At 52.1% G+C, this 19,277-nt stretch overlaps 1 protein-coding gene across 3 annotated transcripts in view; it reads left to right on the plus strand.

Annotated features, from left to right (window-relative positions):
* The window catches only part of UPF1 (UPF1 RNA helicase and ATPase), a 1,138,135-nt gene that overhangs the window by 825,525 nt on the left and 293,333 nt on the right, over window positions 1-19,277 (plus strand). For all 3 annotated transcript variants that reach the window (XM_069649320.1, XM_069649322.1, XM_069649321.1), the window contains exon 19: window positions 4,362-4,536. In XM_069649320.1, the coding sequence (XP_069505421.1) occupies window positions 4,362-4,536 (175 nt within the window). The remainder of the gene's footprint in view (window positions 1-4,361; window positions 4,537-19,277) is intronic.

Below are 19,277 nucleotides of genomic sequence, written 5' to 3' on the forward strand. Positions count from 1 at the left end.
ATGAAAGGACTGTTCCGGTCATTCCCGCCGGTGAAGGCCCCGGCCCCGGCGTGGGAACTTAACGTGGTGCTGTCTAGGCTCATGGGGCCCCCTTTCGAGCCGATGCACTCCGCACCGATGAAGTTTGTGTCGTGGAAGACTGCGTTCCTCGTGGCCATTACCTCCGCACGACGAGTGGGAGAGATCCAGGCCCTATCCTGCAAAGCACCGTACTTGACTTTCCATGCCTCGAGGGTGGTGCTTAGGGCGCACCCCTCCTTTATGCCCAAGGTGCCGTCGGACTTCCATCTTAACTAGCCCTTGGTGTTACCTGTTTTCTTCCTGTATCCTTCGTCGCCGGCCGAGAGGACTTTGGATTCGCTTGATGTGGCTAGAGCGCTGAACTTCTACGTGGACCGCACAAAGAGTTTCCAGAGGACATCACAGCTGTTCGTGAACTTTGGACCTGTGAATCAATGGAAGGCTCTCTCGAAATCTTCTATTTCCAGATGGCTCTCCGGCTGCATCATGCACTGTCACCGGTTGGCTAACCGACCGCTGCCAGGCCGTCCGGGAGCCCATTCGACCAGAGCGATCGCTGCTACTAGGGCGTTCTTATCTGGTGTGCCCCTGCTGGACATCTGCAGGGCGGCTACGTGGAGGTCGACGCACACCTTCACGAGATTCTACTGCCTCGATCGGGATTCCAGGGAGGAGTCCAGGGTCGGCCAAGCAGTGCTGCGCAACCTGTTCGCTTAAGGTGAGCCTGATGAGGAGGTAAGAGATGCTTAATGTTGAGTTTTTTGTATTGCCTAATGTTGAGCCTTTTGCCACCCCCCCCCGTGGTTGTGCATGTGTGTACTGCTATTCTTATATTCATGAGCATGTGAATCCATGCCAGACCCATGCTGGAGAACAAGTTACAGGTAAGTAACTTGTTCCATCTAATGTATTTGGGAAGTTTGTCACTTATCCAGATGTCATCTTCCTCAGGACCAGTGAAATGCTCTTCCTGGTCATCTTGCCATTGACATCGATCTCCTGCCTCAGTGTGTCAATTTATGGCCCTCCATAAGGGGAATATTCCCTGTTTGTCTGCTTATGGCCTCTGTTTCATTAATTGCTGAAGGTTCTTTTGTCTGTTTGCCGGGCATGGTTGGATTTGGCATTCTTATTTGTGGCTCCTTAATTTCTCTGTTCCTCTGTGTATGAGCTCACGCTTAAGATTATTTCTGGGTCTTCCTACTCATCCCCTTTAAAAGCGCCACCAGCAGCATCGCTTCTCCCCTTCTCGAGAATCTCCAGAGTCTCGGGTGCCTTGACTTGTAGGACCAGCACAGTCAGTCTATCTGGGGGCACTTCCCTTGTTAGGGATGGCAAGCTCTGTGGCCTCTTTGTGTTTGGTTTGCTACTTTGATTAGCACTCTGATCTTGTGTTAAGCATGTGAATGTGTCAGGCTGCGGGCTTCTAGTCATAAGAGGTTTTGCTGAGTCTGCCGCGTCTCTCTGTTGGACTGGCATTATCTTCAAGCTCTCTGCGATATCCAGCAGTACAGTGGGAGCAGGATGTTCCTGGTTACTCAAATCCTGGGTTTGCCACATCAGTCTCCCGCCCCACCCCCTTCTTGCAGCATCCCGCCATCCGTTGCTGAGCCAATCTCGAGTAACTCTGCATCCGTTACAGCTAATATCTCCTGACTTCTGTTCGTATGATGCGTTTTTCCCCATAGTTAATTCATTAGAGTCCAGCTAGTCTATTGCATTTTCATCAGGCACTTGGCACTCATTCACTTTTGCAAAAGGAACATTGGCTGTAGAGGCACTTACTGAGTGCCACCTTGCGCCTTTAGCCTTCTCACAGGCAATGTTCTGCAAAGCTTGGAGTGGTGATACCTTTTTTACCCTCTCTCGTGGGCTCCCCAGTCTTTGTTGTGCACGAGTATTTGGTCTTCGCACACAGTCAGCATCATTTTCGCTTGACATTCTCCTGGAGGCCAGATACAGCTCCGCCTTGAATCGCCCTGTGCGGATGGTCGCAGGGGTTACTGCAGGCTGGTTGTCCTTGTGTTTCCAGTCTACACCGCCTCAAGGCATCACTAAGACTCTGCTAGACTCCGCTCCGTGGAAGGCTAGGGTCTTTGAGTCAAGTACCACCTCCTCCAATCGAAATGGAAAGTCTTCAATCGCGCTCGAAAGTAGAGAGCAGCAGGTCCACACTCCGTCCACTCATTAAGACTCTGGTAGACTCTGCATTATTGTGTGCTTCACTGTGTGGACTCATTGTGAACCCCTGACCCCACTCACCCACTACTGAGAATATCCTTGACTGCTCTCAAAGTTACCTTCTAACTAGGGTGCCTCCTAAAGTTTGTCATCCAGACCAGATTCTCGAAATCCTTTTCAACTCCATGGGTATAGTACAACTATGCCCAAATTATCAGGCCGTTACATAGTTAATGATGAAAATATTCATGAAACTGATCATATTTAATTATATTGAAGATAACAAGATAGTCAACTTTTTTCAAAGTGTTCTCTTGTGAGGTGTAGTAAGAATGCAATTTTGAGACTCAACCGCTTTCCTCCTAATCAACCCGGATATAAATATAAATGTAGACACTGCATAAATGACAGCATCACTGCTACTTGATTTATATGGCGCATTTGAAACTGATAGATGACGTATGCCACATTGTTACAAAATAGGTTTTAGGTACATTAGTCTTGGGTATTTATACACTGGGCAAAAGAATAAGAAGTGCTAGACACTCCTTGTTCTTCACAAATGCTGGGCAAATGTTGGTTCTGCTTATTTGCAATGGGTTTTGCAGCTTGGCTAACACTAATCTACCGAAAATGAAATATCATATATTGAGATTGTGCAAGATGTGGACTAAAGGAATTTAAAAGCAGGCACAGATTGCTCGAGGAACCCAACTAGGCAGATTCTGATGGCTCAAAGAACAAGACTGGGAACCTAGTCAGGAGAACACGGTTCCATGACAACGATGTGGTGTAAGCGACCCAGGACTTCCCAATAAAGAGCAGAGGTGGGGTAATGTTACAAAACCCTGCGGCGTCTTCCTACCCAAACGTGTTTTTACCAAGACTATAAAACAGAGGTGGCAGTAAAACTGGTAAGGCACAGCTCCAACAATGACTTCGAGGACCGGCAGGGTGTGGGCTAGAGGAGCAGCCCAGGATGGAAGTTCAGAAGCCAGAAATAAAAATGAAGCAGTGGAAATGGCATAAGACCCAGTCAGCATGGCGAGACCTTATCCTGCTAAAATCCTCAAACGGGCAAGAAAACCTACAGAATTCCAGTCAAAAATCTGCAGAGTTGAGGTGGGTTAGGCTATCCCCTAGTCTCTAATTCAGAGATTGGCTTGCTCAGTAACACCAGAATTTAGTAGCCAGCTATATTAGAACTAAATGCAACATGCAATGGTTTGTATTCTGCATACAGGAGTGTTTCATGCTTGTACAAAGTTATTTTTTTGTTGTATTTATTGAACTTTATATAATGCTTTTAGCCAAAGTTGACTTCTGAATAAAGGGTGCACTTCACGGGCTGATTTTATATTCATAGCTAATGTTTCTCTAACACCATTTGCAAACTAAAAACTTGGATTTCAGTTTATTCTTTCATGAAACCCTGCTGTACAGATGGACAAACCAGCAGAGTGGCAAGTGAACTAGGAAGTACTGTGCAATTTGTTTTCTGCGGTGCCAGATGCACACACTTCACTGAAGTCGGACACTGCTCGCTAATCGATGCATAGCATGTAAATCTAGACGGATTCGCAATCCCCAGAAGATCAATATTACTTACCCAGTAAGTCTGTCGGTTCCTTGTGTCTCTAAAATCGCTGTTCCCACCTTAGCTCCCTGAAGTGGGGGAAGTTGGTGATAACACATTAGGCTACAATGGTTGCAACAGCTCTTCAAATATACACACACACACACACAGAAAACTATTTGCATGTATGGGCGCTGCGGGTCTTACTGTCCCGCACATGTTCTACAGAGATAGTATGACTGATAGTCCTGTTAACGCCTACCTTTCTAATTTCGCAAACACTATCAATCTCGAGACCAATCCCTAGATGGCTGAATATGCATATCTTATGATTCTAAACTGATACAAGAACCAGAAAGACTATTACTTGATCACATTTTCCATGCCTACACTGTTTGTATTGTTTGAAAATCAATGATAAATGCAAAATTAGATTCCTTTTGAAGCCTGTCTATACCAATTTCAATGTCACTGAGTATTGTAGCTTGGTTTTCTGTCAATTCACTCATGTGCAGAGATAGTTTAGAACAAGTATAGCTTTTGTATAGTTTTATAATGTTTACGATATCCCTATATTTTCTAGATATGGAGTAATTATTGTTGGAAATCCGAAGGCTTTGTCTAAGCAACCACTTTGGAATCATCTTTTGAATTACTACAAAGAGCAGAAAGTACTGGTGGAAGGACCACTAAACAACCTTAGGGAAAGTCTTATGCAGTTCAGCAAGCCTCGTAAGCTGGTAAATACAATTAACCCGGTAAGCTTTCATTCTGGCTAAGTCTTTTTTAAAACAAAAAATGAATTGCTGTTAAGTAGATTACTCTTAATGGCACAGTGGCCCTTGAAAAAGTGATGGCATCTAGTTCTGCATAATTAGTTACAGTAGCTTACTGTGCAAAGCTGCATGCATTCCCATCGAGCCTTTGGTTTTTATCATGTAATACTCATACATCCCATCCCCTTTCGTCCATCCTTGTGGGCATCCCCCTAAATGGATACTGTAGCCAAACCTTTGGCATCGAAAAATTGAGCTTACCCATCAAATTTAGTATAGCGCGGGGGGATAGCCCCAACGGTCCCCGCTCTCCGGTGCCTCACCTCAGTCCCCTTTTACACACTGACTGTGTCGGACCTGGCAGCCAGCACAGAGATTATTATATTTTTGCTTTCTGCCCTTTTTGTTTTTTCAGTCTTATTTAACTTCCCTTCAGTACCTCGCGTCCCCCGGCACATGCAAGCCGCAGGAGGATTCACGAGATGTGCCTCATGCGTTTGCTCGTTCCTGGTCTCGGACCTCCATGCACTCTGTCTAGAGTGTTTGGGCCACGACCACCGCTGGGATGCATCTTCGGCTTCCAGTGCTCAGTCACAGGGCATTGAAGAAGTGGTTGTCGTGGTGGGGAGACATCTTCCACACTTCCCCTCTGCCCCAGTTTAAGGACTTCGTCTCCAAGACCTCTCATCAAGACAATGTGTAGGCCCTCAGTTCATCACGGCTCTGCAGCGCAGCGACTCCTTCCCCGGGATTCCCACGGATCAGGGTTCCTCGGATTCAGGTTCTGTCAGGCCCGTGGCTACAGACCTAAGGCCGTCCTGGGCCCCTACCGGGTTGTCCTCAGGAGGGCGATCACGTTCATCCTCTTCTTCGACTCCAGGGGGCAAAGGATCATTGAGTGCCTACTCACAAGAGTCTGTCCTCGGCACGATCCAACACGACTACCGGCACAGGTGCTGAGGGCATCCAGCCTACCAGAGCTCGCTCCGAGGTCATAATTGAGGGAGTCGCAACTACCGGCCGACTGAGGGCTCTGAGCCTACCAGAGTGATCTCTGAGGTTGACACAGCTGTTTCATCCCGTGTCTGAGACCTCTCGTGGCTCAAGGCCTACGCGCCCTCCCGCCCAGGGCTTGCCGCAAGGATTCAAAATGAGAGGGGCACATGGTAGAGCCTGGCAGGCTATTTGATCCAGCTTAGGGCCCCCTGTGCTTTCGTCCTTCGAATGGGCTTTGCAAGAGGATCCCTGTCCCCTTCCCTCTGGAAGCGACAGCGGATTTTACAGTTCAGGCATCTGGTAGTCTCAGGGATACATCTACCCATCACAGCCTAGCGGCTACATGCCCCAGGTGCCTCAGCGCTTTGACCAGGATCGGAGGCCCAGGCCCCAATGGACCCGGTGGCTTGTGAGGACCACTTCTTCAAGTGCTTCCTCTTCCTCATGCGTTCCCCTCAGATGAATGGACTCCTCAAGGATCTAGTGAGAGGTCATACTGAAGGTGGCGGCGCCCCCTGCCCGGATCCCTCCTTTGGGTGGTACACCTGTTGCTCCGGCACTGCCAGTTCCATTGGTGGTGGCTCACTCAGTCCAGGCCCTACCAGGTGTTCAGACCCCTCCCCCTCCTACTGTACCACCAACGCCGCCCCCTCAACAGCTGTTGGACCGGTCTTTGGCACCAGATTTGGGGGGGGGGCGGCGCTTAGGCACCTGTGTCCCAGGGCCAGGATTCCCCTCGGTCTGTGAAAAGGGGGTGGAGGAAATGATGACGACGCCCAGGATGATGAAACCTCTGCATCCGTTAATGCCTTCCATGACCGCTTTCAGGGCCTGACTGAGTTCTTGGGGGGGGGGGGGGGTGAGGGTGCGGGAAGAGTCCCTCTGCTGGAGGAAACCGTCATCCCACACCCCCTACACCTCCCCCAACCCCCCCTTAGTCTGGAGTGCTAGCAGAGGTTGTGGGTAAGAACACCACAATCTGGTCTGGCATCCCTCTCAAGAAGGATATCCTGTAGGTGGCACAAAAGGTTGGGAAGAAGCCCAGGGCTAATGCCCAGATGAAAAAAGTTGGACAGCAGGTTCAGGATAATAGACGGGGAGCCAAGAGGAGGTGTAGGCTCATTACCACTGTGCAGAGATGTAATGCTGCTCTGGTACTCGTAATACAAGAAGGGATCTCCCTATCGGCAGTTCACAGCCGGAGTGGAGAATACAGTGGCGGACGCTCTGAGCAGGCAGAGCTGTCTCCCACGAGTGGTAACTAGCTCAGGAAGTCCTTTAGGGGTGTTAGGCAGAAACCTGTGCAGTTCCCTCTGGGACCACTGCAAAAGATTTAGGACTACAGGTGTTTGGCAGTAAACCCACTTGGTAGCAGTCTGTACCACACAGATTCATTTGGTATCTGTGGCTGAGCAGTCAGACTTTCCTCAAGAAGAGTTAGGCAGTATACAGAGTATTCACAATAGGTCGAGAACACAGTAGAACAAGTAAACCCTGACCAGGGCTTGGTGTGAAAGAGATATAATTATTTATTTAAAACCACATCTAGAAAAACACAGGCACTAATCGTAAGCAATTCAAAAACACGGTCACTAAAAGATATACACTCCCTTAAAAGAATATTAGACAAGTCTTAAGTAAAGCCCCACTTATTTTCAGACAGCGGTGAGCGCTTAACGTAGATGGCACTCTAATAGTTTGTTTTAAAAAGGGAGAGAAGAGCAGAGTTGAAACCGATCCCAACACTTTTATCAGAACATAACGAGAGGAAGGCAAAGTAAAACCGTGAAGTTAGAGTTCAAGAGGCCGGATCCACTTTCAGAGGATCCAAACGAAATGTGTCCAAGGTCACACGGTTGCAGTGCACAAAAGTCTTGTAAAGGTTCAAAAAGGAGTTGGACCAAAGAAAGGGACCAGTTAGAGGGTCAAGGCGGCCAGCCCAGTCCAAAAGGTTAAGGGGTTATTACTACCTTGCAGCAATCTTTAGAAAGGGAGGCCTGGCGGACACGGTACCTTAAAGTGGTGAGAACGCTCCAGGGGGGGCAGATGTTCCTGGCAGCGGATGCAAGTCGGTGCTTCGTCCGGGGGAAGAAAGGATCTCGTCGTGGAGGAACACAGGAGTCCGTTGCACTGCCAGGGAAGAAACCAGCTGCAGAGTTTCTCAGGTACAAGGAGCGGTCCGTTGATTTGAGGTTCAGTGGTGAGTGGCTATCCGGCTGCCGGGGTGCTTGGCACAGGCAGTTCGACCACAAACCGGGCTGGGGTGCGAAGAAAGAAAGGTAAACTGGTTGTGCCCACCAGTCAGGGGAAGAAGCCTCTCCAGTCGGGAGATCTTCTCTGTCGTCGGGAAGTGGTGAGTCGGTTCTGCAGGGATCCACCGGTGGTGTCGTCGTGGCAGGTCGGCTCAGCTTCTCCCTCGTCGGATTCTCAGGTCCTGTGGCGACCTCTGAAGTTCCAGTCCCCAAAGCCCTGCTTTTATGTAGAAAACCCCCATTCACTCAGCCTAGCTGTCACTCAAACATGCTAAGTGGTGAGCCGGCCGGCTCACCACTTGGGCCAATCACACAAGAGTGCGACTTGAGTTACCAAGGTAACTCAGTCCAGGGTGCCTAAACCCCCTCCCACACCCCTGTTGGTACCCAGCCAGAGGGGCACCACTTTTGGAGGCTTCTGTGGAGAAACCTGCCAAAAAGTGGAACAAAGGGCTCGACTTGGGTTGGAGTCACAGAAGAGAACACAAACGCCATTTTAGAATCGAGTATTGGCAAAAAATACCAACCGGAGAATTAATATTAAATAAACCGGCGGTATGTTCGAGGCTATGAGAATTAAATAATTAAAGTTGGTAGCCTCGAACAATGGGAAAATCCCATAGGAAAATATTCGCAGTCGAATATAAAAAGTAGTTTCCACTGCCACCAGCCAAAACTCGATCAGGGGGGACGGAGACGTGCCCCCTCGACTAACAGACCCCGGGGCAATTGAATTGCCCCGACCAGTACGTCCACAATATGATGGTTTGTACTGGTTTTTGTTAATAATTTGGGACTAGTAAAGCCAATGGTGACTTTACATGCCCTGGGAGACAGTCAGTCCGTCCTAGGGTATGGAGTCTATGGTGGGGTGTCACTGACACCCCTGTGTTATTGCACGGAGGGTGCTGTGTAACACACATAGGAAAAACACATGAGACCCTATGGAGTAAAGGACCCCATAGACCACAAAACACATTACCAGTCAAAGGAATACCATAAATCATGTCCAAGAGTGTGAGAAAAAGTCTCACTCTTGGCAGGAGGAAAAAACAAACTCCAGAAATCCATCAAAGCTGCTGGGGGACTCACCAGGTTAGGAAATTCAGCCTAAAGAGAGAATGCTCCCTAACAAGGAGATCTTTGCCCTATGGGGAACCTCTCAAGTGGATTTGTTGGCAACTAGTGTCAACTGGAAATGCTATCTATTCTGCTCCAGGGATTTTCCCCCAAGAGGTGCTCTAGGAGACTTGTTCGTGGTGGACTGGGATTTTTCACTCCTGTACGTGTTTCCTACTGGCCCCATCCATCACGTGATCACGTTGTTGAGAAAGTTCAGGAAATCCATGATCCTGATTGCTCAGGATTTGGCCGGGAGGAAGTGGCACCCTGACCTTCTGGACATGTCTATTTCCCTCCGATACATCTTCAACAAAGACAGGACAGTCTCTCACGAGAGGAGTGTCGGGTTCTCCATCCGGGCGCTCAGCCTTCACGCATGGCTTCCGAGAGGCTGAGATACAAGGATTGGCACCTCCCAGACGATGCAATTGAGATTTTGCTTTTGGCCAGAAGGCCAGCAACTAGGTCTTTGTACTGCTGCCGTTGGAATACATTCTGCAGCTGGTGTAGAGATAAGAATGTTGATACATTTACTACACCTATGGCGTTATCCTTTTTATTGCACCTAGCTAATCCGACGCACCAGATTGGTACCATTAAAGGATATCTGGCAGCACTTTCTATATTTAAGCACACTTCAAAAGAAGTTTCTTTCTTCAAAATGTCTCTAATAATTTTCTAAAAGAATTGACAAATGTTTTCTCTCGAATCCCTTTTCAAGTCCCAGTTTGGGATCTCAACTTGGTGTTGAAGTTTGTGTGCTCCTGTCCTTTGAAGCTACTAATCCTGAAAACCATCTTCTTACTAGCCATTACATCTGCACAGGATGAGTGAATTTCAGGCTTTATCCTGCAAGCCTCCTTTATACTATATTTTGTAAGGATGGTCCTTAAGGTAAAACACAACTTCTTACCCAAACTTGTCTCTGAATTTCATCGCACTCCGAAAATAACTTGACCATAATTTTACCCTCCTCTGCACCCTAGGAAAGAGGTCTCACAGGCCTGACCCTAGACGTGTGCTAAGCTTCTATAATCACTAGAATGGCAAAGATAAGACAGGATGACCAATTGTTCGTTGGCTACTCTGGCCACAAATTGGTTATGGCTATCACCAGACAGACATTATCCAGATGGATAAGATTAGCAATATCAGAATGCTACAGACTGGCAGGAAAAGATGCCGCAGAAGGCCTACAGGCTCGTTAGAGCACAGGCATGGCAACTTACTATGCATTACAGAGGGGAGTCCCAATAAAGGAAATTTGTGTGGCTTCACATGGTCTTCTGATCACTTTCACCAGACATAGTCTAGACTCTTCCTCCGCCCAGGAGAATTTATTTGGTAAAGCAGTGTTGCATTCCGTGCACACACCCATGAAAACTATTAAATTGTCATGAAAATTCTGACTCCCTCCTCCAAAAATAGTAGAAACTGCTTTGGGAGTGTATCAAAAGATAAGGAATACGTGGGAGGAAACAATCCATTTGAAGAACAAGTTACTTACCCCTGGTAACGTTCTTTCAACTGGATGTTCCTCCCACGTATTCCTTACCGCCCCTCCCAGCCTACCCCGCAGTAGAATTTCCCTTGCGATTAGTCTGTGCTCTCTCAGGAGTAGTAACCGTCAGGCATGGGATAAATCCTTTACTCATAAAAACAGAACTGAAGGCAACGGGTGCTGCTCGCGCTATATATACACCTTCAGTGACATTGGGACGGAGGCCTCCGAGGGACATAGTAGACAGGCATCGACTTGCATCGCTCCCTGCTGAAAAAAAATCTGAAGCAGCTAAGCTGGATATTGGAAATATCAAAAGATAAGGAATACATGGGAGGAACATCCATTCGAAAGATGGTTCCCCCCCACCCTCCTTCCTTCTCTGCATGGAGGCGGTATCGATCTGGTAATGGGACCTAGCAGAGTGGATTTGGATTTCAGCAGTCCCCTTCCCAGGGAACAGCATTGCAGAAGCGGACTAGCTCAGATGCTTTGGGTTCAACACCTACAAGTGCGAGTTGCACACCGACTCCTTGTTGCCCCTGTTCCAGCGTTGGGGCTTCTCGGACCTGGCTTTGTTTGCACCCCCTCTCAATTCTCAAGTCCCTCAGTTTGCTTCATGGACAGGATCAGGGGTGTTTAGAAAATGCCTTCCAGATCTGTTGGCACGACCGCAGGTGTTAGGAGTACCCGCCACCCCTCTCTTGCTACGGACCCTCCGCAAGTTTCGGGCTTCGGTGGTCTGCTGCCTCATCCTAATTGCCCCCTCTGGCCTTCGAGGCTGTGGTTTTTGGATCTGCTGTAGTTGTGCTCTCAGGGTCCCGTTCACCTTCCGATCTCCAACAGGCGCAGCAGGGCGGGGCAGTGGCGCATCCAGACCCAGCCACACTGGCTCTGGCAGCCTGGTACCTGACCAGCTGAGGTTTCAACATGCTCATTTGTGGATGACAACTGGGACATTCATCAGCAGGCCAGGAGGCCCTCGACTCGGTCCAAGTTTAACAGTAAATGGACTAGGTTCTGCCATTGGGCTCGTGACAGGGGTCTGGACCCGAAATGTGTAGTGAGGTGTTGAGCCTGGCCACAACATTCTACAAGATCTTGTAGTAATGGTGTGTTGCTAACAGCATGTTGACACACAACTGTCACTGTCTATGAAATGTTTAATTTGAATCTATGTAGGGGTGTATATTTAGATTTTTGAATTTACTCTTGTGTGAAGTACAACAAAAGAGAAAATGAACCCCGATTGTGGGTTATGTGGTAGATGTTTTTTTTTTTAAATAGTATTGGTGAAATTAGGAGAATATAAACCGAAATGATGTATTAACTTTTATTTAAATAATTGTTGTTCTCCAGCATGGGTCTAGCATGGATTCATATGCTCATAAATATTCCCAGTCAGGCTGGGAATCCTCGGTAAAGAAAAAATCAGTTTAATCTTTCTCCTAACAACCAATCACTGAGCTCTGGGTCATACTGCCCCCGCCAATGACTGCCATCTACCTAAGACCCTCCTCTGGCAGTCATCTTCAGATTTTTCTCCAGCATGGGGTCTGGCATGGATTCACATGCTCATGAATATTCCCCGTCGTCAGGCTGGGAATCCTCGGTAAAGAAAAAACCAGTATCCGTTTCGTTTCTGATCTGTCTTTCGTAGTAATATCCAATCACTGGTCTCTGCGTCATACTGACCACAGCCAATGACTGCCCTCTACCTAAGCACCGCCTCTGGCAGCCATCTTCAGATTTTTACCGCACGTTCATGTGTTGGGATCCTCGTGCTATTGCTCTCGAGCGTTAGTGCTATTTTTTCACGTTTTTTCTCAAAAACTTTGTTTTTTCGGTCAAAAGAGCCTCAAGCTCCACCGACTCTCCATCCGATCAACGGGGACCCGTGTCGGATTCGTCTGCGCCCCTCAAGGGTGAAGATTTCGTCGAGCTACGTTTTGGAGGACTCCAGAAGCTTCTCGGGCCCGGACATGGCCCAGGAGAAGGGAAGCTCAACGCCAGGAAAGCTGTTCAGGGTCTGCCCTGGATGCCAGCTGCAGAACGTCTTTAAGGAGGACGAGCACTCCTTTTGTCTCTACTGCTTACATGAGGACAAGACGCACGTGGAGAAGGACTGTGCGTTTTGCGGCAATATGTCGGAGCGGACCATGAAGGACTGCCACCAACGCCTCGCCAACTGGCTGGAAGGGAAGAGCCCGTCAGGCGAGAAGAAGAGGAAGAAATCCGAGCTGTCTTCTAAGACCTTTGAGGACGCCCCGGTGACGGGGGTCCAACATAAGGCCAAGCACCGCAAGTCCGCTGGCACCGGGAGCGCCGAACGGTCAGGCTCTACTGGCGCCAGGCAGGGCGCACCCTCCCCGGCACCTTCAGCCACGAGCCAACGCTCTGGGTCGGGTAAGAGGAAGGGCGAGCACCCGGCGAAGCTCCTGGAGAGGCCCCGGTCGAGCTCGAAGGCACCATCGGAGGGGGAGCGAGGCAGTGTCCCCCCCCCCCCCCCTCAAGGATAAGGCGGTGAGCGCACCTAAGGTGGTGAAGGCCTTAATCCATCCGGCCAAGCCCTCGACCGATACTGTCGCGGCGGCCCTGGCTCAGCCTGTGGAGGCTACACCAGTGGTGGCGACCTCGGGGCTCAGAGTCTCCCTGCCACCTCGGAGGGAGTCCCCTTTTGTGCCCATCGATAGGACCCCCGTGAAATCCCCGGCGTGGAAGAAAAAGGGGGGGGGCAGGGCGTCCTCGTAGATTCGGCTTCAGAGGAAGAGCTGATCGAGGTCTTAAGCCACGGCCTTGGCGTGGAAGAAGACCGGCCCGTCGGGATGGAGCCCGACGCAGGTGACGACAACAACGTCGAGGGTGCCGACGGGGCCCCTGATCTTCCGTCGGATTCCCCTCTGCCAGCGCCGCAAGACAACTCGGCGGCCATTTTGTTGGCTATACAGTCCTTATGCTCAGAGATAAGGACGAGACTACCGTTGCCGACGGAGGAGCCTCTCCCGTCGGGGGATCCTGAACCGGGACCTTCGGGTGTTCCCCCTCCCAAGAAAAGAAGGATTCACCCTCCACCTCCTTTTCAGCCGTCGCGACCCGTCCAGCCCTCCTCCCCGTCCATCCGAGGGGATGATACGGGGACTGACACGGCAGCGACGGGTACGGACGACGAGGTATACGACGAGGATCTCCCGTCGTCACCTCCCACCAGGGCCTCTCCGCCCGACGAGATTGGATCGTTCCACTCCATGATCGCCAGGGCATCCGAGCTTTTCCAACTCTGCCCTGAGGAGAAGAAAAAGGAAGGATTCCTTTATCAACGGCGCGAGGCCAAGAGGAAGACGGTCCTCGCGATGCCTCTACTGGACGACATTTGGGATGAGGGCCTCGCCCTCCTCAAGAACCCTTCCACGACGCCAGCTAGAAGAGACCGGTACGAAAAGAAGTACCGGGTCCCGGACGCGGCCCCCCTGTGCCTCCGGGCGCAGCCTACCCCGGACTCCGTCGTCTCCGCAGCGGCCAGGAGGAAGAAAATGGGGGGGGGGGGGGGTGCGGCCTCCACTTCGACTTCCCCACCGGACGGCGAGGGAAAGAAATTGGACGCTATGGAACGCAGGGTCATCTCGTCTGCAGCGACGACGATTAAAGCGGCCAACGCCTTGGCTATCGTGGCCCGCTACGACAGGGAGCTATGGTACAAACTGGCTCCCCTGCTGGACTTCCTACTGGACGACAAGAGGGCGGATGCCCTGGAGATCCTACAGGAAGGTGAGGTGGCGTCGGACCACGCCATCACTATTGCGACGGACATCGCCGACACTGGGTTTCGCCAGTTGGGCAACGGCGTGTGCCTTAGGCGGCGTGGATGGCTCAAGGCTACGAACCTTCCGTCAAGAAGTACAGACCAGAGTCCTGGACATGCCGTTCGATGGGAACAACCTGTTTGGGAAAACAGTGGACGATTCCCTTCAGGCCATTAAAGCGGACACTGAGACGGCCCGGGCCCTTGGTGTTCTACAGCAACGACGGACGCCCTTTCGGAGCAGCGGAGGCAAGGGCGCCTCCAAAGGTTCCGGCGGCGGTTTCTCTACCTACCGTCAAGCGGCCCGCTCGTCGTCTCAAGAGGACGAGGCAAGTCTGGAGGACCCCGCCGTCGTCGCCAAGGAGGTCAAGGCGGCAAAGCCTCGTCTAAACAGGATTGAACCGGCCGTGGGGTCGGGCCCCCACCGAAGCACCTCGGTGGGAGGCCGGCTGGCGAGCTTCGTCAGCGTGTGGGAGTCCATCTCCACCGACCGTTGGGTGCTGGACGCCTTGGCCCGGGGCCACGCGCTCGAGTTTCAAAGAAGGTGCCCGCGCTTCCCCCCCGTGGCCAGGAGAGAGCTTCACGTCCCTCAGCTTCTCCTGGAGGTAAAGGCGTTGCTCAGGAAGGGCGCCATCGAAGTCGTCCCAAAGAGGCTTCGGGGCTCCGGAGTTTACTCGAGATACTTCCTCGTGAAGAAGACGGGAGGATGGCGCCCCATCCTAGACCTGCGACGTCTGAACAAGTTCATCAAGGCACAGAAGTTCCGGATGGTCACCCTCCAGCACGTCCTGGGTCAGCTGGAGGAAGGAGACTTCCTGTCGTCGTTGGATTTGGAGGATGCCTACTTCCATATTCCCATCCTAAAGGGGCACCGAAAATTCCTCAGGTTTGTGGTCCAAGGGCGTCGCTACCAGTTCAAAGCCCTCCCCTTCGGACTACGGTCGGCACCCAGGGTATTTACCAAGTGCCTTGCACCGGTGGCGGCGCAGCTGCGCCGCGAGGGGATCCACGTCTACCCCTACCTGGACGACTGGCTCATCCGAGCCAAGACGAGGGAGCTCGCCGTGGAGCACACGGCAAGGACCGTCCAACTTCTCGCGGACCTGGGATTCTCCGTGAACTACGCCAAGTCCCACCTGGTACCCGCGCAAAACGCACTGTTTCTGGGAGCGAAGCTCGACACAGTGTCCCTTCTGGCCTCCCCGTCGGAGGAAAGGACCAGGTCCATCCTAGGCAAGGTACAGCGGATGTTGGTTTCCGACGCGGCCAAGGTGAGGTCCATCAAGTCCCTCCTCGGAATGATGTCCTCTTGCATCTACCTCATTCCCATGTGCAGGCTCCGGATGCGCCCGTTGCAGGAGTTCCTGGACGCGCGCTGGATCCAAACGATGGGCGGCTTCAAGGAGAGGATCACACTCGACGAGAGTTTCCGCCGAGCGGTCCGGTGGTGGGGCACCCGCGCGCATCTGACGGCGGGCATGGACTTCCAGACCCCAGACCACCAGGAGACAGTGACCACGGATGCCTCCCTGGAAGGGTGGGGAGCGCACACCGAGAATCTGCACGCGAGAGGCCTCTGGCTCCCGACGGAGAAGTCCCTCCATATCAACGTCCTGGAGCTCCGTGCAGTGTACTGGGCCCTCAGGTCCTTCCTTCCGTCCCTCAAGGGCAAGGTAGTGAGGATCTTCACCGACACCACCACCATCATGTTTTTACATCAGGAAACAGGGCGGAACCAGGTCCCCAGCACTGTCCAAGGAGGCGCAGGACCTGTGGCATTGGGCAGTCGCCCAAAGGATGTTTCTGGTGCCGTTTCATCTGGCAGGGATAAAAAACACCATCGCTGACTCACTCAGCAGGGAGCTGCGCTCGTGCCACGAGTGGGAACTACGGCAGGATCTAGTGGATCGCCTCTTCCGACGGTGGGGCACACCCCAGATCGACCTGTTCGCGACGGCGACGAACTCCAAGTGCCGGAGGTTCACCAGCAGGTTTCCCCAGGCGAGGAGCATGGGCGATGCTTTCTCGTTCCCCTGGGAGGGCCTGTTCCTCTACGCGTTCCCTCCTTTGCCACTGCTAATCCGGCTCGTCAACCAGCTCAAGAGGTCACGGTGCAGGATGATCCTCGTCGCACCTGCGTGGCCGAGGCAGATATGGTTCCCGGACCTTCTGGACTTGTCAGCGTCCCCGCCAATCAAGCTGCCGCTGGACGCGGATCTACTCTCCAGGGAAGGAGGCGCCATCCTCCACCACGACCCGAAGTCGCTGAACTTGCAGGCCTGGCTCCTGCAGCGCTAGAGTTTGGAGGATACGACATACCGGCCGACTGCAGAGAGGTTCTTGCAAAGGCCAGGGTGTCCTCGACTCTTAAATGCTACGGACACAAATGGAAGAGGTTCTCTGTCTGGTGCCACGCACAGAAGATTAACCCTCTAGGGATTACGGCTCCCCAGGTACTGCCGTACCTGCTGACGCTGGCCAAAGCTGGACTGGCACATGCGTCCATCATTCATCTTGCTGCGGTCTCCCGATACACCAGAACCACGGGCCGGACGTCCCTGTGGTCTCATCGTCTGGTGAAGGAGTTCATGAAGGGACTGTTCAGATCGTTCCCGCCGGTGAAGGCGCCGGCCCCGGCGTGGGAGCTCAACGTGGTGCTGACCAAGCTCATGGGACCTCCGTTCGAGCCTCTGCACTCGGCCCCGTTGAAGTTTCTGTCATGGAAAACAGCGTTTCTTGTGGCCATCACCTCCGCACGACGGGTGGGAGAGATCCAGGCCCTTTCCTGCAAGGCTCCGTACTTGACTTTTCACGACACGAGGGTAGTGCTCAGGACGCACCCCTCCTTCATGCCCAAGGTACCGTCGGACTTCCATCTCAACGAACCCTTGGTGTTGCCTGTGTTCTTCCCGTCGCCTTCGTCGCCGGCTGAGAGGACTTTGCACTCGCTGGATGTGGCTAGAGCGCTGAAGTTCTACGCGGACCGCACAAAGTGTTTTCGGAAGAAGTCACAACTCTTTGTGAACTTTGGACCTGTCAATCAGGGGAAGGCTCTCTCAACGGGCTCCTCCCTGGAAGGATGGGGAGCTCGCACTGCAAGTCTTCGCAAGAGGCCTCTGGCTACCGGAGGAGAAAACGTTGGACATCAACGTGTTGGAGCTGCGGGCAGTGTTTTGGGCCCTCCAGAGCAGGGTGGTGCAGGTCTTCACGGAAAATTCTACCACAATGTTTTACATCAGGGAGTAAGGGGGGGGCTTCAGATCCTTGGCGCTCTCCATGGCAGCGCAGGACCTATGGCACTGGGCCGTCGCCCAGGGGATGTTCCTCATCCCGTTTCATCTGGCAGGAGTGAAGAACACCTTTGCCGACACGCTCAGCAGGGAGCTGTGCTCTTGCAACAAGTGGGAGCTTTGGCAGGACCAAGTGGATAACCTGTTCCGCAGATGGGGCAATCCCCAGATAGATCTATTTGCGACAGCGACAAACACCAAGTGTCGAAGGTTTGCCTGCAGGTTTCCCCAGCTGGGGAGCATGGGGATGCATTCTCATTCCCCTGGGACGGCCTGTTTCTGTATGCGTTGCCGTTGCTTCTTCGACTAGTCTATCAACTCAGATGGTCCCGGTGCAGGATGATCCTTGTCACAGCTGCGTGGCCGAGGCAGATCTGGTACCCGGACCTACTTCACATGTCAGTGTCCCCTACAATCAAGCTTCTGGTGGTCGCAGATCTTCTGGCAAGAGGAAGGGGTGCAATTCTGCACCGCGACCCAGGATCGCTGAACCTGAAGGCCTGGCTCCTTCAGCGTGCGTTCGGGGGTTACGACCTCCAAGCAGATTGCAAGGAGGTGCTTGCCAAGGCCCGGGCATCATCTGCTCTTGAATGCTACGGACATAAATGGAAGGGGTTCGCAGTTTGGTGCCGTGCACAGAAGATCGATCCTCTGAGGGTCACGGCTGCCCAGGTGCTACCATATTTGCGGTCATTGGCCAAGTTATTCTAGCAGCTACCTCTCCCGCTACACCAGATCTCCGGGATAGTCGTAGTTATGGTCACACCGTCTGGTTAAGGAGTTTATTAAAGGACTGTTACGTTTGTTCCTGCCAATGCATGCTACAGCCCCGGTGTGGGAACTCAATGTGGTGCTGACTAGGCTCATGGGCCCTCCATTCAAACCTATGCAGACAGTTCCACTGAAGTTCTTATTGTGGAAGACAGCATTCCTCGTAGCCATCACATCTGCACGACGAGTGGGTGAGATTCAGGTCCTGTAAGCAACCTTATTTGACATTTCATGACACGGGGGTGGTGCTGCGGACACACCCCTCCTTCATGCCCAAGGTGCTGTCGGACTTTCATCTAAACAAGCCCTTGGTGTTGCCTGTGTTTTGTCCGACACCTTTGGCGGCGGCCGAGAGTACTTTGCACTTGCTGGCCCTGTGAACCAAGGGAAGGTCCTCTCCAAGGCAAGGCTTTCATTTCCAGGTGGCTCTTCAGCTGCATCACCCATTGTCACCGGTTGGCAAACCGACCGTTGCCTGGCAGTCCGAGAGCCCACTCGACTAGAGCGATCGCTGCAACTACGGCGTTCCTGTCTGGTGTGCCCCTGCTGGACATATGCATGGCTGCTACGTGGAGGTCGATGCACCCCTTCACGAGATTCTTCTACGTCGACGGGGATTCCAGGCAGGAGTCCCAAGAGTGAATCCATGCCAAACCCCATGCTGGAGAAGGAACAAGTTACTTACCTAGAACTGTGGTTCTCCAGCATGGATCTGGCCTGGATTCACATGCGAAGCCTCCCGCCTGCCCTTCTGCGGCGCTTCTCTTGTTCCTACTGCCACTTTACGTGCTAACAAATCTGAAGATGGCTGCCACCGGCTTAGGTAGAGGGCAGTCATTGGCTGGGGGCAGTATGACCCAGAGCTCAGTGATTAGTTGTTAGGAGAAAGACAGTTCAGAAATTAAACACATGTTTTCTTTACCGAGGATTCCCAGCCTGACTGGGAATATTCATGAGCATGTGAAACCATGCCAGACCCATGCTGGAGAACA

Source organism: Ambystoma mexicanum, chromosome 1p (assembly GCF_040938575.1).
Source record: "Ambystoma mexicanum isolate Mex_15411 chromosome 1p, UKY_AmexF1_1, whole genome shotgun sequence".
Classification (NCBI taxonomy): domain Eukaryota; kingdom Metazoa; phylum Chordata; class Amphibia; order Caudata; family Ambystomatidae; genus Ambystoma; species Ambystoma mexicanum.